The sequence below is a fragment of the Syzygium oleosum genome, unplaced genomic scaffold (assembly GCF_021117445.2).
Source record: "Syzygium oleosum isolate NSW1041296 unplaced genomic scaffold, Sole_v2.1 Sole_v2.06, whole genome shotgun sequence".
Lineage (NCBI taxonomy): Eukaryota > Viridiplantae > Streptophyta > Magnoliopsida > Myrtales > Myrtaceae > Syzygium > Syzygium oleosum.
The window spans coordinates 8,478,006-8,500,177 of record NW_026607490.1 but is presented as its reverse complement, the minus strand read 5'-3'; the positions used below and the strand labels follow the sequence as shown (position 1 = coordinate 8,500,177).

Here is a 22,172-nt window from a genome sequence, read left to right as displayed (position 1 = left end):
ACAAACAATAAGCACCAACCTTCGAATCAATTGTAACATCGTCAAATATTAACTTGAACCCAAAAAGACCCGAAACCGGACCCGGCTCGGCCCGACCCGGTTTTTGCGTTTTGGGTCATGTTCGGTTCGGGTCAAGAGTCCACATATCTTTTATGATTCGGGTCGAGTTGGGTAGCGTGGAGACTAGACCCAACCCGACCCATTGACAACCCTAGGTGTAACTTAACCTTAATTTATAATAAAAATCTAAAACACGAACCCGAACCGAATCGACCCGAACCGAACCGACCCGATCGTGCGGTTATATCATGTTCGGGTCTTGTTTCGGGTCGGGCCAAGCACATATATTCATTGTTTCGGGTCGGGTTGGGTATCATGAAAATCCGACCCGACCCGACCCATTGACACCCCTAGTCATCATCACTACATTTCCTGTCCATAACTATTTCATTTTGTGTATATTTCAGAAATTTCTTCGGTAATCACTTGAAATTATGACAGTGAAGACCTTTTTAAATTTGCCATCATCTGCAAAATCTAGGAGCATAATGGCCTAACATGCGTTTACTTTCCATGGTCCTAAAACAAATGGTATTTGGACTTAATTAGTGAAAAATTTATAGAAAAAAAATACTTAATTGAGGAAATGATTGGAGTAGCAATCTTTTAGTCATGGTCCAACAAGATCCTAATTTCATGCTAATACGGGAAACCAAATACTTTCGTGTGAAAAGAAGCTGTAGGCTCGGCTTGTACATTATCACTTTGATTAAAGTCAAATTGTTCATTTTTAAAAAAGGGATAAGCGAATTAAAAGTCCTAAAACTTGTCATGAAAGTGCAATTGAATCCTAAAACTTTCAAAAAGTGCAATTAAGTCCTCAAACTTGTCATGAAAGTGCAATCAAGTCCTAAAACTTTTAAAAAGTGCAATCAGGTACTAAAACTTGTTGCAAAAGTGTAATTGAGTCCTAAAAATTTTAAAAAGTGCAATCAAAAGAAGAACTTAATTGGACTAACTTAACAAGTTTTAGGACTTGATTGCACTTTTTGAAATTTTTTGGACTCAATTGCACTTTGTGACAAGTTTTAGGACTTAATTGTACTTTTTGAGAGTTTTAGGATTCGATTGCACTTTGATGATAAATTTTAGGACTTTCAAAGCACTTATCCCTTTAAAAAATGAAATTGCCCCCTCACGAGGAGGAGAATAAATACCCTCTACGTTTTTTTCAAAATCGAATATTGAGGGAGCAAATATTGACCAGACCGGGGAGAACGATAGCCGTAAGATCCACGTACATCGCAAGATCCAAAGGCCACCGTTGATCCGTTCCCATGGATTCCAGGCAAGAACTTCTCTGCCATACAATGCCTTGCCGATCAACTACAACCCATGTGGGGTCCGACCCACATGGAGTTATGCACCAACTTAAACCCGTATTCGATCCGACGGCCCCGATCCATCCTCGAGGAATCGATCGACGAATCCCCGCCGTTGGGTCCGGGGCAACCGTGGCGTTTTTTCTTAATAAAAGAGTGGTTGGGAATTTGTCCCTGCCTTGTCCCATGTTACATTGACAAATTGCCTTTATTTTGCTGTTCTTGGGACAAACTCACCTGCCCATGTCCAGATTTGGGCCTAAAATTATTCTCCCCACAATAATAAAGGGAATCCGAATATGAGCCATATAAAAAAATATATTAAAAATCAATTTGATAACTTTGCCAATTAAATGTGATAATTTAATATTGTGTCTCTTTGATCAACACATCCCTTCTATAAAAACATACCCTTGGCCTTAGGTAACCACTGGCCTAACACAAGTTTTCCTCTCATCCTAGAACAAGTACAATCACAATCAACCAAAGAGAAGGAGAAGAGAAAGAAATTAGAAGTGAGATTGAATTGATTTGAGCGTTGAGCAATCAAAGATCTTGCGAGCTTTGAGAGTGAATCAAGTTGTGAGGGAAAGAAGAAAGTAAGATATGGCAGCTCAAGGAGAGGATCTGAACCTCGAAGCGACGGAGCTCAGATTAGGACTGCCCGGCACGGTGGAGTCGGAGAAGCAGCAAGCACCTCCGAGCGGGCGGAGCATGAAGAGGAATTTAATCGATGTGAACAACAAGTGCGGGTCCGATAAGGAGGAGTCCAATGGGTCGAGTGCCCAAAAATGCGAGAAGCAAGATGTGCATCGACCATCTAAGTAAGCGGAAACAAATTCTCATTTTTTTCACTTCAGCAAAGAGAATTAAATTCCCATCGAATATGATTGAACCCGATCTAACGGTTTTATGGATGTTCTTTCTAATGCAGGGCACAAGTTGTGGGGTGGCCGCCGGTCCGATCATACCGCAAGAACTGCTTCCAAAAGAAGGCGGAGAGCGAGTCGACCGGGGTTTTCATCAAAGTGAGCATGGATGGAGCTCCATATCTGAGGAAGATTGATCTGAAGCTCTACAAGGGTTATGCAGATCTACTCAAGGACTTGCAAGACATGTTCAAGTTCAAAGTTGGTGAGTGTCAATAAGCTGTCAACAGTGATTCCAATTGATTGTAATTACTGAAACATAAGCAACTTGGGTGCTAATTGCTTGGCCTTTTGCATATTTTGTGCAGTTGAGTATTGTGAGAGAGAAGGATACAATGGATCCCAGTTTGTACCCACCTATGAAGACAAAGATGGTGATTGGATGCTAGTAGGAGATGTTCCATGGAAGTAAGTTTTCGTTTTTTTTACCTTGCCCATTGTCCTTTTTCTTCAATTAATTACCTCCCTTACTTTTTCTCTGTAATTAATAATTTTTTTGTACCATTGCAGCATGTTTATTACTTCATGCAAGAGGCTCAGAATCATGAAAGGTTCATCAGAAGTGTCAAAGGGCTTGAAAACTTGATGGGCATGGCCTTGCTTCTTTCAGCAAGAGGATGTTCCAAAGGCTTGGGCTTTCGAAGATTTGAATCTGTGATCATGATTTTAGTTTCATGCCTCTCTCAAATGTAACAAGGAAAACAGGGGAAAAAAAGTTGAAAATGGTTTTTCCTTTCTCTTTTTCACTTATATGTGTAGTTGAGTATACTTCCTTTGGTTCATTGTACAGAGACAAAAATAAAATAAAAGACTCTGCTTCTGTTTTTCCCTTAATAATTAGAAGCAAGAGGTTTGAAATACACAGATCTTGTACGTTGCGATAATTTCAACCATCAATTCCATCATTCTTTCTCAAGAAAATGTTCTCACGAAATCCGGCGTCCTGTCCATGGCGGGCTATGGTTTCGGAACATCGACTAATCCAGGGGTTTGGTCTTATTTTCTTCTCTCACGGAATGGGATGAACCAGAATTCCAAATTAGATATCGGCCCTGAAGTTTAGCTTAACATTAGAGACATAATCTATGGCTAATTTATCGATCCAACTACCTTAGCGAACAACTACAATGACCATGTGTTCGTTACTATCTAAGCAAATCTGAATCTATATGTACCAGAGTAATTGTCTTAATTTCATCTTATAGTTCCCCATATGCAGTTGCCATCCTGAGCTTGATCTGCATTAGCTAACTCTAAGCCTACCAAAGAATAAGAGAAACAATCTAACAATAGCTCATCAAATTCTCAACTACCATTAAATTTTGGTCCTGAAGTTTGGTTAAAAAATGAGTTCAGTCTGATTTGCCGTGTCATGAACTGAGTACACGATATAATTCTGGTGAAAACACAAAGCGACGCAGTCGTCGGTATCGAAACTTGGTTGGAGAGTGCTGATATATTTTCTTTTTGTTAAGCAGGAAAAAAACAAACTAAAGTTTGCCAGTTTATGTGATGAAAGCCTGTGAATGTAGTAGCATGGACATGGATGTGGCTTTGATGAAGATGACAGGCATAGTCTTTAAAATTTTTATGGGCTTTACGATGTTAAAAAGTTTGAAACTTCTGGTTTATGGCATGTGTATCCACTGTTTAGGCCCATAGCTTGGCAGCTCAAAGCCCTGCAAGATTCGGCCTGGTGTGCTGTTTGTGCATGATGATGATAGAGCACGAAATCAAAATGAGCTACCGAGTACTGAGTTGATTAACCACTAAATCTTCTCCACCTTGCACAAAAGATCATCTCCACATAAATCATAGATATATCCATCCATTCCTTTTATTTGGCCCTACATAAGCACTACCAAAGAGGGGAAAGATAAAATAATTAAAAAGAAGTGAGGGAAGTTGCCAATCCCACCACGCAAAAGATTTCTGGTCATCAACCACTCAATTCAAACCCCACCACTTTGCATCAGAAGATAGGAATTAATAAGCTGAATTTTGCAAAAAAGTTGCTTTTGACTTTTCCTTGGATGAATTGAAAAGAACATGAAACTGATGCAATTTTTAGGCTGTGATTAAGGGATAGGAACCACAAGTTCACACCCATTTTAAGACGGTGACAGTAAACTATGAACATTAGGCACTAAGCAACTTGGTTGAAAAGGAGCTACATTGACTTGGAAATGATCTCAAACCGGTCGGACCTGAGGAACCGAGGCGTTGTTGCAGCTATGATGTCGCCTGGCATGTGTTCAGGGTGCTTCAGGAAGGGGTGCTGGATTCGGGCTTGATGGACCGGGACATGTCTGGTTGGCCCGTGCGGAAGATTGCGGAGGCGAGTGAAATGGGCATGATGCAGAGCGCCTTGGACTGGAGGAACTGCATAGCAGCCCCGACATCTTCTTCCATCAGCTTTGCCACTTGCTGCTCTGTACCATCCGTCAACCACTTCTCCCACGCCGGTTGATTGTTCCCACCTTCGATGATCTCGCCCTTAAATTTTGGAAGGCAAAACAATAGATCACATGAAAAGGAAGCAGATAAAAGTTAAGATCATCGTAATGCTAAGCAAATGCATAGAAAATAAGATCATTGGACATCAAATGACCAAGACATGGCAAATCCATCAAGCCACTAAAAATAGAACAAATATGTTCAGATCAAATGCTAATTGCTGTTTCCTTTTGGTAACTACCTCAGCTGATGAGAGGGGTACATCAGATACAAGTTGAGCCACGGCACCAGTGCCGCCCAATCTACTCATGCTTAGGACCTGTTTGAAACAGTAGGGAAATAACCATGGCAATTAAGATGATCATAACTTAGAATGTCAATAAAATTGAGTTAAATATGCTAATTCAAGGTAAATATAGCTCCCAACATAAGATAGGAAATAACACCTATCTGCTGTCGAAGTTTAACATATTCCTTGCCCGAAAGCGTATTCAATCCGGTCCTAGATATTCCTCAGAAAATATCACTTCGATTTGACGTGGTAACTACTTCACATAGAAATGGCATAAAGAGGTTTCCTGGTGCCAAGATATTCAACAAGATGGGCCTACTAAACTTTTGGTCTTCAATCAAAAGATACAGCTATACAACTAGTAGCAATTTGGCTCAATAATGGCGCTCCATAAGACTTTGAACTAATCCCATCGCAATGTGTTCAGGAACTGGAAGAGACGCACATGATTTTACCAGAAAAAGTCTCATCGACAGCGATACTGGTGTCAGGGATATGGACCGGTCCCGGACACACTTGATTATCACATTATTACAGCATAATAATTCCTTTGTAGATCCTAAATATAAGTACCTTGACTTGGAGTCTTAAGAACTTCACATAATCCACGATTTCATCAAGCATGGCTGCTCTATCCGTCTGCGCACAGAGATTCAAGCATACATTATAGCAGAAGCAGAACCTTGTACTCGTCATAATACTATTAAGTTTCTTTTCTATTATCAAGCCAGACAAATGCAGTCCTTAGGGCACTATACTCGGGTCGAGCGGAGCCTCGTACATAAATCCAAATTTGACTGCTTCTCATTCATAGAATAACAGTTTTCACATCATAATAAGAGATCGGAGAGATAACGACCTTGTTGCAACTGGGAACCAACTCCTGCAATGCCTTCATTCTTTCGTTAATTCTTTCTCGGCGCAACTGCATCCGAAAGACAAAGCAAAGAGATGGAGAGGCATTACCTCTGTCACAGATTTGCTGAATAATGCTGATAGTCCATTATATTATCAATATCGATATTGATATGCAGAACCAATTTTATAGGTGACTAAAATAGTAACTCTGCTTCTTTTTAGTGCTAACTAGACACTGGATTAAGAATCAATGCTAGAGCAAACTCGCTTCAGTTTGTTTTTAAAAAGTTCTTCTTTCAAACATGGGAATTTCCAAAAGGAACAACAAGTGTCAGGTTTACCCGCTCAGCGATGCTGTGAGGATCCGTGGCTTGCCCTCGTCTAGCTCGTGCCCTCGGGCGTATAGCCGGCGGGTTCGGTGACCCCGCTGTAGGCTGATTCAAGAAGGCCTGAATCAGATTTGGTACGACACATGCAATTAAACATCATAGGCAGGTTAAGGAGGGAATGAAAAACCCGAACTTCATCGGCGCAAGATATCACAAATGCATACCACGGGAAATTTTTTTTTGGCAGATTAGCCAAAATAAACTTAGCCCAACTAGTGCTGTTCATAAAATCTTAATCTCATTCCGAAGAGGTCCCTAGGCAAAGCTGGTGAGACTTATGGCGGGGATGATTTGGATCGAACATGGTCAAATTGCCACTGCGATTTCAATTCTCGCATGTAAATTCGGGTGTCGTTAAAGATTATTTGCGAATTTCATTTTTTCTGTCTTCCCTTGCTACTGGAGACCATCACAAAGTTTAATTTCGTTTCCACACCAGATGAGAGCAACCTCTGTCCAAAATTCTTCCCAGTGCTCAATAGTCAATATACCAAAAGCACAACCCAACAAGAAAGAAAGGGGAAAAAATAGAACCCAAAAGACAAGCCATGAGACAATCTATGACTATAGAAGAAGTCTGGGGGTATCCAAAAATGTCAAAGAAACGTACGCAATCTGTCCCGAAAATCATGCACAAAATCTGCCAGAATTCATACAAATTTAGGTCCCCTGCTGAATCGAATTGACCGGTGTCAATTATTTCTCGAGTGACCAAAAAGTCAGCCGTAATGAAAGGATTGGCTAGTCCTTTTTTTTTTGTTTCCCTTTTTTTGGCACTTTTTTTTTGCTTTCTCGAAGCAAAATACCACTTTGCATTTCTTCGAAATAATCGAAAATCAGGAGCTTAGACATAACGTCGCGGCTACGCAAAAATTACAATATACATATATTTATTTTGAAAATCAGGATCTTTATAAATATGGTCTTAAAAATTCCCTGTTGTGTTTGGAAATGAAATGCTGAAACTCTCTCTGTCTCTTCACGATTGACTAGTTTTTTGTGGTTCAAAAAATTTATAGATTAATTTTTTTCCCTTGCTCTCGAAATTTGTAAAAATAAATAAATGGGGTAAAACAAAAAAAAAAAAGGTGAGAAGCAAAACGAGCACGTCATGCTCACGCACGCATGAGGTCACGCTCGCATGTGCGAGGAGGCATTTCTCAGTCCCAGTTTTTTCGTGTCAACTCACACGAGTCACTTTCGCTCAAAGCACCAGGAAAATTTACAGACGCCCAAAAAAGGGCCAAAAAACAGAAAGAAAAAAAGAAGAAAAAAAAGGAAAGGCATCATGAACGCACAGTGAAGTTTACACACAGGTCAACGGAGCAGATACAAACACAAAGTGCAATCACAACCTTAATCTCTGCTAATACTGCAGAGACTAAAGAACTGGAAATTTCAGTGATTTTTTCTTGAATTCTTTTTTTTTTTTTTTTCATTTTGTGGAGAGTGATTAGATTTACTATATGGGCTGTTGAAATTGGAATTAAAATTAAAGAGAAGGGGAATTTTTGTACCGGGTGAAGCTGAGGAGGGGGTGGGTGGGGAGGAGGTGGCTGGACTGACTGAGCCTGCTGGAACTGTCCAAATGCTGGGAAGAAGCAGCTTGTCATGTTGTTGTGATGGACTCCTCCTGCTTCTCTCTCCATCTGCCAAGTTCCACCAGGGTCAAACCAAACCCCTCAAAATTTACATGACAAAAAGATTACTAAACATTCATCATCAGTTCAGCACCACCCAAACATTAAAAAAAGATGAAATTTTGACCATCCTGTCTTGACCCTTCTCCCTCCTCACTATTCTCTAATGAATTCACTTTGAAGCAGGAAGTTCTTGAGACATCTCAAGCCCAAAAAGGGATGGATTGCCAAGAGACCTTTTTTTTTTTTCTTTGGGAGCAGAGGGAAGTGGAGTGGAGTAGAGTTGGTGCCAGCAGCAAGTCCATTAGAATGAGGGAGAGAGAGAGAGGTGAGAATTGAGTGACATATAATTAAAAATTTGGAAAAGGAGAGAATGATGGGGACTTACATTAATGGCCGAAGTGGTGGAGGAAGCACTAGTGCTGTTCTCAACATCCTCACGCCTGAACAGTCCACCTTGTTCCAAATTCAGCCCCAGGGGCATCATCACCCCCATGCCCCTCAGCCCCCCGCCGCCGCCATCTTCGCCGCCGCCGCCGCCACGGCCGGAGCCGAGTTGCAAGACCATGGGCAAGGAGCCACCAGAGTAAGGTCCGGGTGGCACAGCCAAGATCTGCTCAAAGAACTCATCCCCTAGTCCTTCCTGTGGATTTGAGCCTGCCATAACTTCGATGATTATAAGCTCTCCCTCCCTCTCTCTGTCTCTCTCTCTCTCTCTACAGAAAAAGTGTCAACTAGAGATCAAAGTCTATGATGGGTCTTGCTCTATGTTGAAACCCCAACAAAAGTTGGCTTCTTTCTAAGTGGGAAAGATGCACAAACTAATAGCTAAACGGAGTGGCGGAGACAGAGAGAGGCTAAGGAAGGTTGGTGAGGGATGATCAATAAGTAAAGTAAGGTGTTCGAAAGGGGAACATATGAAATTATCGATGGGAGAGAATGTTAAGAAGAGAAGGGGAAGTGGAGGTGGGGGGTGTGATCATTGGGAAACCCAAAAAGGAGGGGAAGGTGGTGTTGGTGAACTGGGTGGCAGATCCGAAACCCGATGACCCGATAACGTGATTTGGGAATTCCGATGGAGTTTCATGGGTCTTGTGTTTCACAAGTTGGTCTTGTCTCTCGCAGTAGAGAGAGAGAAAGAAGAGGGAGAGAGAGGTCTGTCTGAAAACTCTTTCTTTATAGTGCTCAGGGGGTTTTGCTTTTGGTCTCTGATAAGTGAAGGTGCTTGTTTTTTTCTCTACGGGATATGGGGCTTCTCAAAGAAAGAGACTGACTAGGAAAAGATATGTGGTTTCGGTTTGCAAAAAAAATCACAAAATAATTCTAAACTATACTATTTGTGACATATTAATCCTAAATCATTTTTTATATAAAAAATTCAAAATTTATACATATGTGATACATTTACACTCCGTCAATATTTCAATTAAGCTAAGTAAATATCATGTCAACAATGTTTACTTTTTTTGCCATCAATGTAGATAGATTTTTAATGGTTTTCATTTATAGAACTTTAATGGAGGGTAGAGGTGAGCATGGTCCGAGTGGTGGACGATTTCTACCCTGGAATCAAAAACTACCAACTAAAAACCGATTCCAAAAAATTGGAATCAGGAACCACACGTTAGTTCTATAGATCCACTCGGGAACCGGTCCCCAATCCTAAAGATTCACAACCAGACTACGAATATGGTGATCAAGTATATTTCCTAAAATTATCTGCTAACAAAGGCTCAAGAAAGCACAAAATCACCTAGAGTCATAGCTAAAGCAAGAGCAAAAGGCAACGACAAGCTAAAAACTGACAAATCCCAAGCTAAACTTCAACATAATTGGAAACACCCTAGGTCAGAAATGGAATTCGCCAATAGCAGCAGAAAGAATGAGTATCCTTAAGTAGAATATTTCACTTGGTTGCTAGTATGCGACTCAGCAACGAAGTTAAAGGCGAGGCGAGAGCCTAACGTGAGATGTTGGAGACGGCTGGAGGCAAGGTAATTGCGAGTCTGCAGTGCAGCAACAGAGTTGAAGGTGTGGCTACGTGAGACTCTCATGGTGAGAGTGAGATGAGGCTAGGGTTTTTTCCTTTTATTATTTTGAGGACTGTGAGACGCAAATAAGACTATATGGTAAGTGGTAAAAGACAGGCAAAAAAGACTCACTTTCACTTAAAGTACACTAGAATTTTATGATATATATACCGGTTCGGTCTATGTGGACGGATGGGCAGTTTCATACCTGGAACCAGGAGCTGGACCGATATTCATCAGTTCCAATAAATTGTTACCGGGAACCACCGGTTTTGGGCTGGTCCGATCCGGTTCCGAGCGATTCCTGATTCCCTTGCTTACCCCTAACAGAGGGTGCATGTGTTACAAAAGTACAAGTTCAGGATAAAAAGTTTTGAGTAAATGTGTCATAGTGGCATATTTTAGGATTTTTAGAGACTTTTGCCCTTTCTGTTTACCATATTATTAGTGAGATTTTTACCATTTTTAGTGCACTATTTTGCCCGTACTATCTGTAATTACTATATTAAAAATCGAAGAATTCTTCATTAAATATTCTCAATAAGCACCTTAACAACACCTACATCATATCAGCAATTAGGAGTGATGTTATAAGGACATTGTAACGTTGCAAACGTCAACAAAGGAAACAGAAGTTATTAGGTGATAGAAGGTTGACGATTCTATGCTTCGACTCTTCGTACGCGAGTCTTTATATGACTGTTGACAATTTGGAAAAAGTGTTAGAAAAGTCATATTGTATTGGTATCAATTTAGTCTTAAATCTTTTGATCTAGAGCCATTTTAGTCCTTCTGATTAATTTTAGCCAGATATTATTGACATGGATTTTGAACGGCCCACATGGCACGGCTGGCACTAACGTTGACAATTTTTAATAATATTTTTTGATTTTTTTCTTTTTCTTTCCTTCTCTTTCTTCTTCCTCCACTCGGTCGCCAGTCCTCACCGACCAGCTAAAAGCAAGGGCCTGCGAGCCTCGCCCTCGCCAATGACAATGAGGGCTCCCCAAATCCGGCGAGATTGTGCCTCACCCAGTCCCTGGCGAGACTCGAGCCCTCGCCTGCTGTTGTGAGTGCAGCCTCGCACTGGGCTGGCAAGGCACGACCTTGCCGGCCTCGGTGAGGCTTGAATTTGGTGAGGGCAATCCTCCTTGAGGCCGGCGAGGCCCACCTAAGGAAAGAGGAAAAAAAGAGAAGAAAAAAAGTAAGAAATTTTTTTAAAAAATTCGCAAATTATTAAAATATTATTTAAAAATGTCCAGTCATACCATATAGGCCGGCGTCCACGTCAAAAATATCCAGCCAATATTAGGTGAAATGACTGAATTGGCTCTAGGTTAAAATATTTAAGACTAAATTGGTACAAATGTAATAAATTTTTTACTTTTGACACTTTTCCCCTTGACATTTTCGTAAGCAGAGGAAGCTCATCCACATCAGTACCTTACTCGACTGTAGGATAATGTTTCTTACGCTCAGGCAAGCTTATATTGCATATTTCCTTTGACATTGCCTCTGGAGATCAAGTTCTGCGGTTGATGAAGAACATGGCAAACGAAAAGGTTGAAAGTCATCGTGGAATCATATGAGGAGAGATTGATAATCCGCTGGACTTGATACACAGGAATTCATCTGCCTGCTTGAACTCAAATATGAATGAACTTACAAAGGGTAAAATTGCCAATTTAATTCTAAACCTATTGCATCAGATGTCAATTGGGTCCTGAACTTTCTAATTTTGGGATATGTGGTCTTAATTTTTTGTGCGGAATTCCAATGTAGTGGGTTGGTCCAATTGCCACACGGAAATCACTGACATAGCGCGAATAAACTTGTCGACGTAAGTGCGCCACATAAAATGGCCGGCGATGACGTCCACAATTTCCGACAATAATTGGACGAAAGGACTACATTAGAATTTCGAGTAAATGTTTAAGATTATTTTGGCAAAATTAAAAATTTTAGAACTGGATACAATGTATTTATGACTGATTGGGTATTCATCCCATCCACAAATATATTCACTATTGTAAAACAAAGTTATGAACTCATCAAAGCGGCTACATGCTGCTTCTGGTCTTGAACTTTACTTGCTTTGCCATTTTTCTCTTGTTTCATTGATTTAACATACTTTTAGCTTGTATGGAGAAGAACAGATGATGCTTTCAATATCATCCAAACAAGGATATGTTGCCCTGGGAGTGAACATGAGAATTTGACAGCTTTAAGCAAGAGTGTTCTTTTAACGCAGAGAATTTTGATAAATGATAGCAGAGTCGGAGCTAATTAAAATTTTCTATCCAATCTTTGCCCTGAAGTTGCATAAATTAATGGAGAAACCATGAATGAAAGCCTCAAACCAAATTCTGAGGCGGAAAAAATATTAAACAAAAGAACCACAAGCTAAGGACTGTTCATACTAGAAAACAGTTGCTTGAATTGTTGCAAGTGAGCATCAAATGAAAGCACGGATGATCACAAGAGCAGAAAACTAGAATCTTGCAATAACGTACCAGGTACTTGAGGAGCTGCTATCTATTACCATGAGAATGATAGACTGCCCGCATGATACTTCCTATGGGGACACAATAAGCATATATCCCGGTAGCAGACACTCAATACAAGAATGTTACACTACTAGCTAAAAAATTAAGAAGCCTACCCAACCAGTTGCACAATCCAATATCAATACAATTAGATGTTTTTGAAAACTTTTTTGCTGAAGTTTCTGAAATCCACAAGTGAATCTTGTCATTCAAATGTAACATGCAGACAAGCTGTACTTTTCATGGGCCAAGAGAAGTTACACCGACCAAGACTGGCTACTCACTCAGAACTAGATAAAAATTAAAACTTAATAAAGTACATCAACAAGTTGTTCAACATCTAAACTAGTGGTTCCTCGTACTAAGCAAGCATGACAATCTCACTCATGCAAGTGAATTTCTCATACACTAAATCTACATGAATCCTCAATAACTCATTGTTGCACCATACAGTATTTCGAAGAAAAAGTTCCAAACCAAATGACATTCTCCTCATCCATCTGCTCATGTACTCTCTTTTGAGCTTGATTCTACTTTTTTCTCCTCAGCCACTGCTTTCGGCTTGTCTACAAGGGGTTCTGTCAAAGACTCAGGTTCTTTCTTTAGCTCTGATTCAAATTCTTTAGCTGCCTGCAATAATTGCAGAACATGAGCATTATCATAGAGGCACAGCACCAGGACTGAAAACAGGTCAATTACAAGATTGGACAAATGATCTCATAATTGAATATGTTAAGGGCGAAGCTACCCGAAGAGAATAGAACTACTATACTGCATCACAACCATCTGATGCTTGTAGGCAAAGAAAGAACCTTCCTATGGTTTATTAAGGTTTTCAACAGCATCTCTCCCGCGAAAGAACTCCCAAATCTACTAACCGAGTTTCATCTGGTCTTGCGGGAGTCAGCAATTAGATTCAGTTAATTTCGCTCTTCGAACTTCCCTTTAACTTTCTTGGTGGAAACAAATTAAAAATGACAGATGTACATAAAGCAAAACCTCAGCCTATTCAAAGTACAACAACATTTCGCTTTGACATGTAAAAAGGAAGCGGTTCAAATAACCTTGTAATCCAGGAAAGCCACTAAAAGAAATGACCTTCTAGTCCTAGATACTTGAGTTCTCCAGCTCAAATCCTCATCTCGCCGCGTCAATGAAACTTTAAACCTCAGTGACAAAACTTCCGACATGAACCTCTCAAAACCAATCTAGACACCCACTGCAAGATCAACAATGGATTTCCCAGAAAACGCCTAATCAGATACCACCCATTCCAAAAATGAACCGTTGCTGTTGCTTAAAAACGTTGCCCGAAAGAGAGAGTCCTGAGAACACTCCAAGAACATCAAGACAATTACATAGGGATCTCTCAAGCGTGGTAATGATGATGCTCGTCCTAGATTAATTACAAAGCCACCATGTTTACCTTAACAATCAAATCCCTCGACAACATCCAAGATGCTCATGATATGATTATGCACAATTCTCAAACATCAAGCTGAAAAGACCATCTTCGCCAATTGAAACGAAAGCTCATCAATGAACTAACTCTAAAACAAAGCATCATTTCCAGAATACCCCTAAGGGGAAATAGAGCAAACACAAGGCGGGCTAGGAAGGCGAATCCAAAACTCGCCTGTTGGAAGCTCTTGACGGTCTTGCCGATGCTCTTCCCGACTTCCGGCAACTTCTTGGGCCCAAACACCAGAGCAGCGACGCCCGCAATCACAACGAGCTCGGGCACGCCGAGACCGAACAGGGCATTGCAAGTCAGGCCCCTCTTCGCCCCCTGATCTCTCCTCCGGCCCAAACCGATAGCTACCCAATTGCCGCCATGGCAACGCGAATTGAGGGTCTTGATGCTTCTGGCGAGAGGCGACGAAGAAGAAGAAGAAGAAGACGGGTTGATGAGGAAGGCGGAGGAGGAGGAAGAGAGTGGGAGCGAGGATGAAGGCGGTCTTGGGAGGGAAGAAGGGGAAGAAGCGAGAGGAAGCGACAGAGATGAGCAAATCTCCATGGTGGGTTTTCGCTTCGGATGCCAAAGAATGATGGGGTTGAGGCAAAATTTCTCCTTTCTTTCTTCTGGGTGATCTTTTGGTGGAGGAAGAAGATGGAACGCCGCCGGTACCTGCGAAGGAAGATGAAGATTGGGTGGGGCACGGGAGAGAAGTTTTTTGGGTTTTGTCGGCTCTGTGGGCGAAGAAAAAATGGCTGCTTTTGGAAAATTATTTTTCAGAAAAAAGAAAAAAAAATGGGATAAGCTAATTTCAACTGATAATTTGTATTTTATTAAATTTTCACCACGTCCAAATTTGTTAGTTTTCGATATTGGATAATAAACAATGATATTCATATATGTGTATATATATCTTAACCTATTATAAAAATGAATTCTGACTGATCTATTGAGACTGCACCTTTTATATTTTTCAAGAATTGCTAGTGGCAAAACTCATGTCACCGAACTTTCTATAAACGGTTCCGAACTCGTTCATTTCGAACTTTTAACCTAACCTTACCTCATTAGAATTTGATCATGTTGACAAATCCAATTTAGTAGGACAACGAAAATCGTAATTGCATTCTTGTGTTGACGCGAAAGCGGGAGAAAGCGAGCTTTCTTGCAGAGCATTTTTCATATTTATCAAAGATTTGCTGGTTGTAGAAAATGTTTTTTTTACTTCTGAACACTGCATATTGGTCATCTTCTGAAGCTTGCTTTTCAGTTGGGCGGATAATTCATTCAGAATCCACGAGTTTCGCTGACCTTGTCAAAAATGTGATTTGGAATCTTGCGAAGGGGCAAGTTTGAAATTCACAGGACTCTGCAACAATGCCAATTCAAAGACGTCTCACTTGCAGTCCAGTCACAACCTCAATCTTGTTCAATTGGGTTCTCAGTCAGGCAGGCAAAGCAGGAAAAAAAATGCTCATGACTCTCTTGAGAATGCGAAAAAAAAGGTCAATTTGCCGCAAAATCGCCATGTATTGGGGGGAAAAGGGGGAAAGTTTAATGAATCTATACCAACAGTTGAACAAAAACGATTAGCAAAACTGTATATTTGCACTTCGATTAATGAATTAGTAAATATCCACCAAATGATTGACCCTCTCGCTAGTCTATTGCTACTACTGTTCTCCGTCACACGGGGGGCCATGAGGACTCGAATCCCCACGAATGCGCTTCTGCAAATGCTCTAAACTGGCCACTCTCTGCATTAAGGCCGTTCTTCCCATCTTGCCGGTTCCATTCGGCTGCGCATTTTCCTTGCCCGCTCCACTCTGCTGCGCATTTTTGGCCGCGGGAATATCCACCAACCCATTGTTGACTCTCATATCCTTAGCAGATGACGCAGGGTTACCAGACTTGGGTTGATAGAATTGGTGCTTGGAGTCATCTCGCACAGGAACCGCAGCGTCCGCCGATGTATCGGAAGGACTCCCATCAAACAGTGGCACACCCACAGGAGACATCTCGGACATTCCATGGAACATTGGGTTCAGTCCGGTTAGTCTTTTAACTGTCTCCTCAGCCATCTTCACCTGGAGATATCAAACCACAGTTCTATATAATTAGGTAACTTTCCCATTGAGATCAAGACCATTTTCTCCGTTTTACGTTTGTACTCTTTTAGTCTCGAAGCAATAAAAAACAGATTCGTTAGTCACAACTATACATGCACAAACAACTTCCTCAAAGGGAAAGCAGTTCAATACTGGGCCAACAGCAGAAGCGCGAATTTATTAAAGAAAAGAAAAAGGAAGGGACCACCAATAAAGAACCTTACCTTTGCTCTCAAGGTTTCAACGTCAGCTTTCAAAACTCTGTTGTCAACAGCCGCTACATTGTAGTTCTGGCTTATGTCCGAGAGACGTTTCAGTAAAGTAGAATTCTCAGCTCTTAATTGAGCAACCTAATTTGAGGTGGAAAAGAATTAGGAAGCAATCATGGATATACATAAGTTGTTATGAAGAATTCTTGTGAAAGAACATATTGTCGCAATAGTTGAACCTGTGTCTCGAGCTCAGTCAAATGAGCTTGTTTTCTTCTTCTCGAGCGTCTGGCAGACTCTCGGTTGGAAAGCATCCTAAAAAGCACATATGAATGAAACAGAAGAAAAATATGGATGCTGAAACCAAAAGGATATCCGAAGCATTTTTAAGCAAACCCATTACAAAAAGACATACCACACAAAAGTATAGTCTTATTTTGGTTTCAGATGCATCATATACATAATCCCGTTCAGATGCTGCCACTGAATGCTTATGACTAGAAAACCCACAAATGGATCGCCCCCAAGTATTCAAGAAGCAGGTTCAATCTCTCTAGTTACAGTTTTGAGGATTAAGCATATCAAGCCAAAATAATGCCCTTATTAAGATAAACAGGACCATTGTGTATGATATGCCTCTTGGAAAAAATCATAACAGAATTTGGACCTACTGATGAAAGCACACTGTTAGACTCAATATCGATGAAAAAGTGAATACTCAATTGCTTGGGACACTGTCAATACTGCAAATAGCACTTGCCATCTTCTTCAGTACACTGAGAATGATGGAAGCAGAGTTCAAACAAAAGAAAAAAGATTATGGTATTAAAAGCTACCACAAGAGCTAAATGTGCAATAGTACCTCCTCACACGCTTTGCATCAGCAGGAGCCAAATGGTCAGTAGTTGCAGTTTCTCCAACTTCATCATCGTCTGATAGGTCTCTTGAAGATCCACTTGTTGTCGACCTCACAGGAATCCCAGATTTCTTTGGCATGGCTGGTAAGGAAGGTATCCCAACTAATCCGCCAGCACCCTCATCTTGTGACTTGGACAAATCAGGCCCAACTCCTATAAAGGGAAAATTAGCATAAAAATGAAGGTATGCTGTGTCTATGCTTCCACTAGCAGACTCATCTCAAGTTCAGAGATACTTCAGAATGAGTGCCCACATCTTGTTTTTTCCCCCAAGAAAAATAAAGGCAGGAAAGCATGAGCATATTCAAATGTTTTTCATACATCCCATTGCCAAAAAAATGGTATAAATCATTTAACCTATTGTAGCTGCTCCAAAGAGTCTTGCACTGGAAAACAAGAACTATTTTTGCATAAGAATCAGGCATATCTGCTTTAGATGCACAACTCCCACAAAGATGCCCTACTCATAGAAAATTTTTACGTGCCACGACTTATAATGCCCTGCCTAGAAGCATAGCTTATAATGCTCTGCCTAGATGCGTAGCCATGCTTGTTCCCCAGCAAACCAGGGAAAAACCCCAATTCTAGAGCCAATCCTTGGGAAATGATGAAGGAAAAGAAATCAATGAACAGTCCGTGATTTAAGCATCACATGCTAGAGCGCATGTTGCCTTCCATTGCATACCGAAGATTCCTCCCGACTGATATTCCCGCATCTGCGATGTAGAGAAGAGGGATGACCCAAAACGAAACAGAAAGAAGGAGTTGCCCAGCAACATGCCATCCAGGACAAAGATTAAGCACAATTTTCAGGATACAGCATCTTTCCCTTATTGATTGAAGAAGTGGCTCTGAACGAGAGAGGTCATACGTGCATAGCAGTTTCATATCATTGTAGAGAATTGGCGCATTATTGATTGACAAACCTTTCGAGGGAGCTTGAGATCCCAGTTGTGCCTTCGAAGCCTGAGAGTTGTCAGATTGAGTTCCAGAATCTTGATTTACGACAAATGGTGCCTATTAGCAAATTAAGAACTGAATTTAGCACAAGGAACTCGAAAAGACAAAACAGGCTCATGATAACTAATGCAATAATCATGTACTGGGAAGAAGATGAAAACATTCCCACAGTATTCAAATTTAAAGGATGGTCAATTTCTTTTTACCAAACTTTGTTAATATCATCCTTCTCACAGGGCTCAAACGTTCAATCACATCCAAAGTCATTACTTAAAAAGTTCACAGAGATGTCGCTTTTATCCTTACAAAGGAAACTACATGCTTCTGGTAATTCATTTTAGCAACTTAAAGGCCTTCTAAGAGTCTATATCAGCTCCTTCAACAGGGTTCCTGTCTTTCTACTCTTCAAACTACTCACCAGGCCTAACTGGATTCTTTCCCTCTTTTTTGTCCAAGGATATAACATTTGCCAGAAAATATTGCTTTACATTCAAACTAGCTAGCATCTCTAGACACCCGTCATCAGAATCTCTTGCCTCGAATTGTCCTTAAAAGACAACACATATACACAACCCATATATGAGGCAACCACCCATGAAGAGTTGATTCAATCTGGGCATCGAGCAATCACAAAATCCATCCAAATTCACATAGAGAAAGCACGACAAGAAAATGGAGATTAAGTTCCACCAACAGCACCCGAACTCTATGACTCATGGATTTTGCAAGGAAATAAGAAACTCATGGAATTGACCAAAAATGAGCTGATTTCAAGAACTTAACCATTTTCTTGTAACACCGCACAGCCAAGCCCAACCAGAGAAAAGGGTATACTTATAATTTAGATAAAGGAGCTGACTTTGCAGTCCAATGAACACACCCATCGATGAAAATGATAAAACGAAAATTCTCAGTTTTTTTTCTTGTCAAGAAAACATTACCTTTCACCGATGACCCCATAGAAAAAGATAAAAATTAAAACTTTACCTTCCACCACTTTCTCGAAATCAAAGGGATAGCAAAAACAAGCGCTCGCGCATGCCTATACAGACACGAGCATTTGCTTTCTCGCCCACGCATCGAGAGAGACAGACAGAGACAGAGAGAGCGCGTACCCGAGACATAGCAACAGCAGCGCAAGCCAAGTTGAGCTTGCTCTTGAGGAAAGCCTGGTACTCCTCGGAGTTCGTCGGCGGCGCCGCCCCGTTGAACGGCGGAGCAATGCCATCGACGCACGGGGCCGACGGCGCCGGCGGGGGCCCTGTACCGACCTCGCTCGCGTTCTTACTCGCCGCATTCGGATTGGGCGGCTGCTTCCGGATCGGGTCCGGAACCCGGTTCCGATCCGGGCGCACGCCCCCCTTGATCTCGACCACGTCGCCCTCCTCGCCGCCGCCGGCGGAGGACGCGGCGGGGGTGACGGAGGCCTCCTGGAGGTAGCGCTGGAACGCCCACTCGGACTCGCTCCGGTTCATCATCCTCCTGGACGGCGGCGACGGCTCGCCCGCCTCGGACCGGCACGATGACGACGGCCTCACCGCGGCCGGCGGCGGCGGCGGCGGCGACGACGACCAGAACTGGCCGGAGATATCATCCACCGAGAACGCCCTATCCATTCTCTCTCTCTCTCTCTCTCCGCTGCGTTTCTTTTTGGTTTTTCGATTATTTTTTTTTGGGGAGGTTTTGGATAATGCTGTGGTGAGGTGTTCGCGTTGGCTTTTTAAGGTAACCCCGGGGGCATTTCGGTCATTTCATGAAATTCGAAGATTTTTTTTTTTATTTTTGGGGTGGTGGGTATGAATTTTTCTTTTGTGATTTTTTTTTTGTTCTCTCCAATTGAGAGCGAATGGTAACATTTCACACCAAGTGGGGGTGGGGGGGAAGATATTCAAAATTGAATGTGTTGCTTTTGTTCGGAGGACAACAAACGAGGTTGAGCGGACATGAAGATAGGCATGGAATCGGATTGGATTGGGATTGGGATTGAAATGCTAAGTCTTGCCAATTATACTTTGCAAGCGGGAGGGGATTTAGATATTTTTCGATTCGTGATATTCCGATTCATGTTGGGTGGAAAGATTTTCTTTTTCGAAGGTCTGATGATTTGGGATCGGATAAGCAAATGGGGTCCGATCCGTGAATCTTTTTCTTTTTTAATTGCGATTGTCGAAACCAGGAAGTCGGGATACGGAGCAGAGTTACCGAAATTACTCGGAAATCGAAAAATTTATTAAGTTACCAGAATGATGGATTTCTTAACGACTTGTGGATTTGTTCGTAATCATTTTATCTTTTACGAGCTCCCCCGACGACAAAATACTGTCGAAATGGGTTGAAGGGGGAACATAAAAAGGCAAGGGGAATCATGGTTATCCTTAAAAGGATGAAAGGTGATAATGACCCAAAGTAAGGGAAATTGACTTGTGGATTGAGGAGGCAAGCTTTGATTCAAACACTAATGTTTGGTCGATGTCGGGTCCAATAATGGCAAAATGGATAAGTCCCAGTCACCTGTCCAGTCCACGTAGGAAAACCAAACGTACCACAAGAGCCACACAAATTGATCTTATATATATATATTTGATATTATGAATCTGAGCAGAATCCGCATGTATCTGAGTTTTTCTCGTACAAATTTAAGACGTCGATTGTATAGATCGGTCATTATTCTCGCGGTTACTTTTTATCGGTTCGATAGGTTCCGATTAAAGGATTAAAAGCAGTTAAAGAATCCCGAGATGAGCACCCGTGACACATTTACCTCTAATTTCCCGACTCGAATGATATCTTAAATCGGGCAAACCTCAATCCAAATCTACCCTCCTCCGTTAGCATTCCGTCCAAAAAAACCTATCAAGTTGCGTAGATGTTAAATACACACGACAGACAACCATGAGATAGATCTGACATGGAAAGATTTCGCACGTGTGGACACATATGTAATGTAATGGAGGATAGGTTCGGGTCAAGGTACCCAATTGGAGAAGGAGGTGGGGGGGGGGAGGGGCGCCAGTTGGGCAAGATCTTTTCAGTTGTATAGATCCAAAAAACAGGGCCTTTGCCTTTCTCTAGGGGAGGGACACGTGTACGGACGTGATTGCACCGGATGGGCGGTTGGATAGGAAGGGTGGAGTTTTCAGAAGGAAGTAGTGGTAGCTCCCATTGGGCGGCTCTCCCGGACATTGCGGCGGCGGCGGCGGCTCCGGCGGCTCGGCTCAGAAAAAACTCGATTTTATTTTATTTTATTATTTCTTCAGGGCGTGGAAAAAAAAAATTTTGGAGTTTCGATTTATTTATTTATAGTTTGTGGATAAATGCCGGGGGGAATCCCGGTGGGGCCCACGGACACGTCATTAAAAAGAAGGCTGATGTCCGTTTTGTACGTCTGCGTTTTTCCTTCCTAACAAAAAAAAATCGATGGCCCTTAAATTTTGTTTATATTATATGTGTTTTTCTGGTTTTTCAAATTGTTAATTGTATTATATATTTGGGGGGGGGCTAGCATGGTTGATGAAATTTTGAAGATTATATTTTATCTACTTGTTTTGATTATGTGAACTAGTGGCTTATGGGTCCATTCGAACAATGTTCCGACCCCGAAAAAAAAAGAAAAAAAAACAACAATAATAATGTTTTCCATCTGATAGGGTTAGTGGCGAAATGATGGATTATGGGAAGACGGGGAAATTTTCCCAAGTGGAGCACGTACGGGCCAATCGATCGGTGGGAGGCGAGGGGACCACGCACCGATACACCGTAGTCCCCCCGCCCCCCACAAAAAAAAAAAGAAGGGGCTAGCGAGTGACCACCTTCGGAAAGGGAAAGAAAAGGAGAGAAATAGAAAACGAGTGAGATTCGGAGTGGTGAAGGTTCGTTTGGATCTTCTACCGCGAGAATTCCAAAGGATTCGAACCATTATTCTTTGATTTCCAACGGGATATTAACGCAGTCGTCGTGCAAAAATAAAGGGAAAAAAAATCGTTTTGCATCGCTTGTTGT

General features: G+C 41.5%; 4 protein-coding genes across 5 annotated transcripts; 1 reads left to right on the top strand and 3 right to left on the bottom strand.

Moving 5' to 3' along the window:
- The first annotated feature begins 1,795 nt into the window (after window positions 1-1,795).
- On the top strand, window positions 1,796-3,169 carry LOC115690793 (auxin-responsive protein IAA4-like). The gene is made up of 4 exons (XM_030617254.2): window positions 1,796-2,206; window positions 2,317-2,516; window positions 2,620-2,719; window positions 2,822-3,169. The coding sequence occupies exons 1-4, from the start codon at window positions 1,989-1,991 to the stop codon at window positions 2,895-2,897; spliced, it is 594 nt and encodes a 197-aa protein (XP_030473114.1). The 5' UTR covers window positions 1,796-1,988; the 3' UTR covers window positions 2,898-3,169.
- A 1,141-nt stretch (window positions 3,170-4,310) lies between these two features.
- On the bottom strand, window positions 4,311-9,128 carry LOC115690813 (transcription factor UNE12-like). Of its 2 annotated transcripts, none has more exons than XM_030617291.2 (7): window positions 8,336-9,128; window positions 7,825-7,956; window positions 6,260-6,367; window positions 5,920-5,985; window positions 5,634-5,699; window positions 5,010-5,087; window positions 4,311-4,807 (listed from the first exon to the last, which is right to left on the bottom strand). In XM_030617291.2, the coding sequence occupies exons 1-7, from the start codon at window positions 8,609-8,611 to the stop codon at window positions 4,577-4,579; spliced, it is 957 nt and encodes a 318-aa protein (XP_030473151.1). In that variant the 5' UTR covers window positions 8,612-9,128; the 3' UTR covers window positions 4,311-4,576. The 2 variants fall into 2 exon arrangements, with proteins under 2 accessions (XP_030473151.1, XP_030473152.1); XM_030617292.2 differs by having other exon boundaries at window positions 6,260-6,352; window positions 8,336-9,127.
- Window positions 9,129-12,816: 3,688 nt separating this feature from the next.
- On the bottom strand, window positions 12,817-14,706 carry LOC115690814 (sec-independent protein translocase protein TATA, chloroplastic). The gene is made up of 2 exons (XM_056312380.1): window positions 14,156-14,706; window positions 12,817-13,149 (listed from the first exon to the last, which is right to left on the bottom strand). Exons 1-2 carry the CDS (start codon window positions 14,538-14,540, stop codon window positions 13,028-13,030), a joined length of 507 nt encoding a protein of 168 aa, XP_056168355.1. The 5' UTR covers window positions 14,541-14,706; the 3' UTR covers window positions 12,817-13,027.
- A 783-nt stretch (window positions 14,707-15,489) lies between these two features.
- On the bottom strand, window positions 15,490-19,838 carry LOC115690809 (light-inducible protein CPRF2). Its single transcript, XM_030617285.2, has 6 exons — window positions 19,289-19,838; window positions 18,140-18,230; window positions 17,159-17,366; window positions 16,536-16,611; window positions 16,312-16,437; window positions 15,490-16,066 (listed from the first exon to the last, which is right to left on the bottom strand). Exons 1-6 carry the CDS (start codon window positions 19,787-19,789, stop codon window positions 15,653-15,655), a joined length of 1,416 nt encoding a protein of 471 aa, XP_030473145.1. The 5' UTR covers window positions 19,790-19,838; the 3' UTR covers window positions 15,490-15,652.
- Window positions 19,839-22,172: the final 2,334 nt, after the last annotated feature.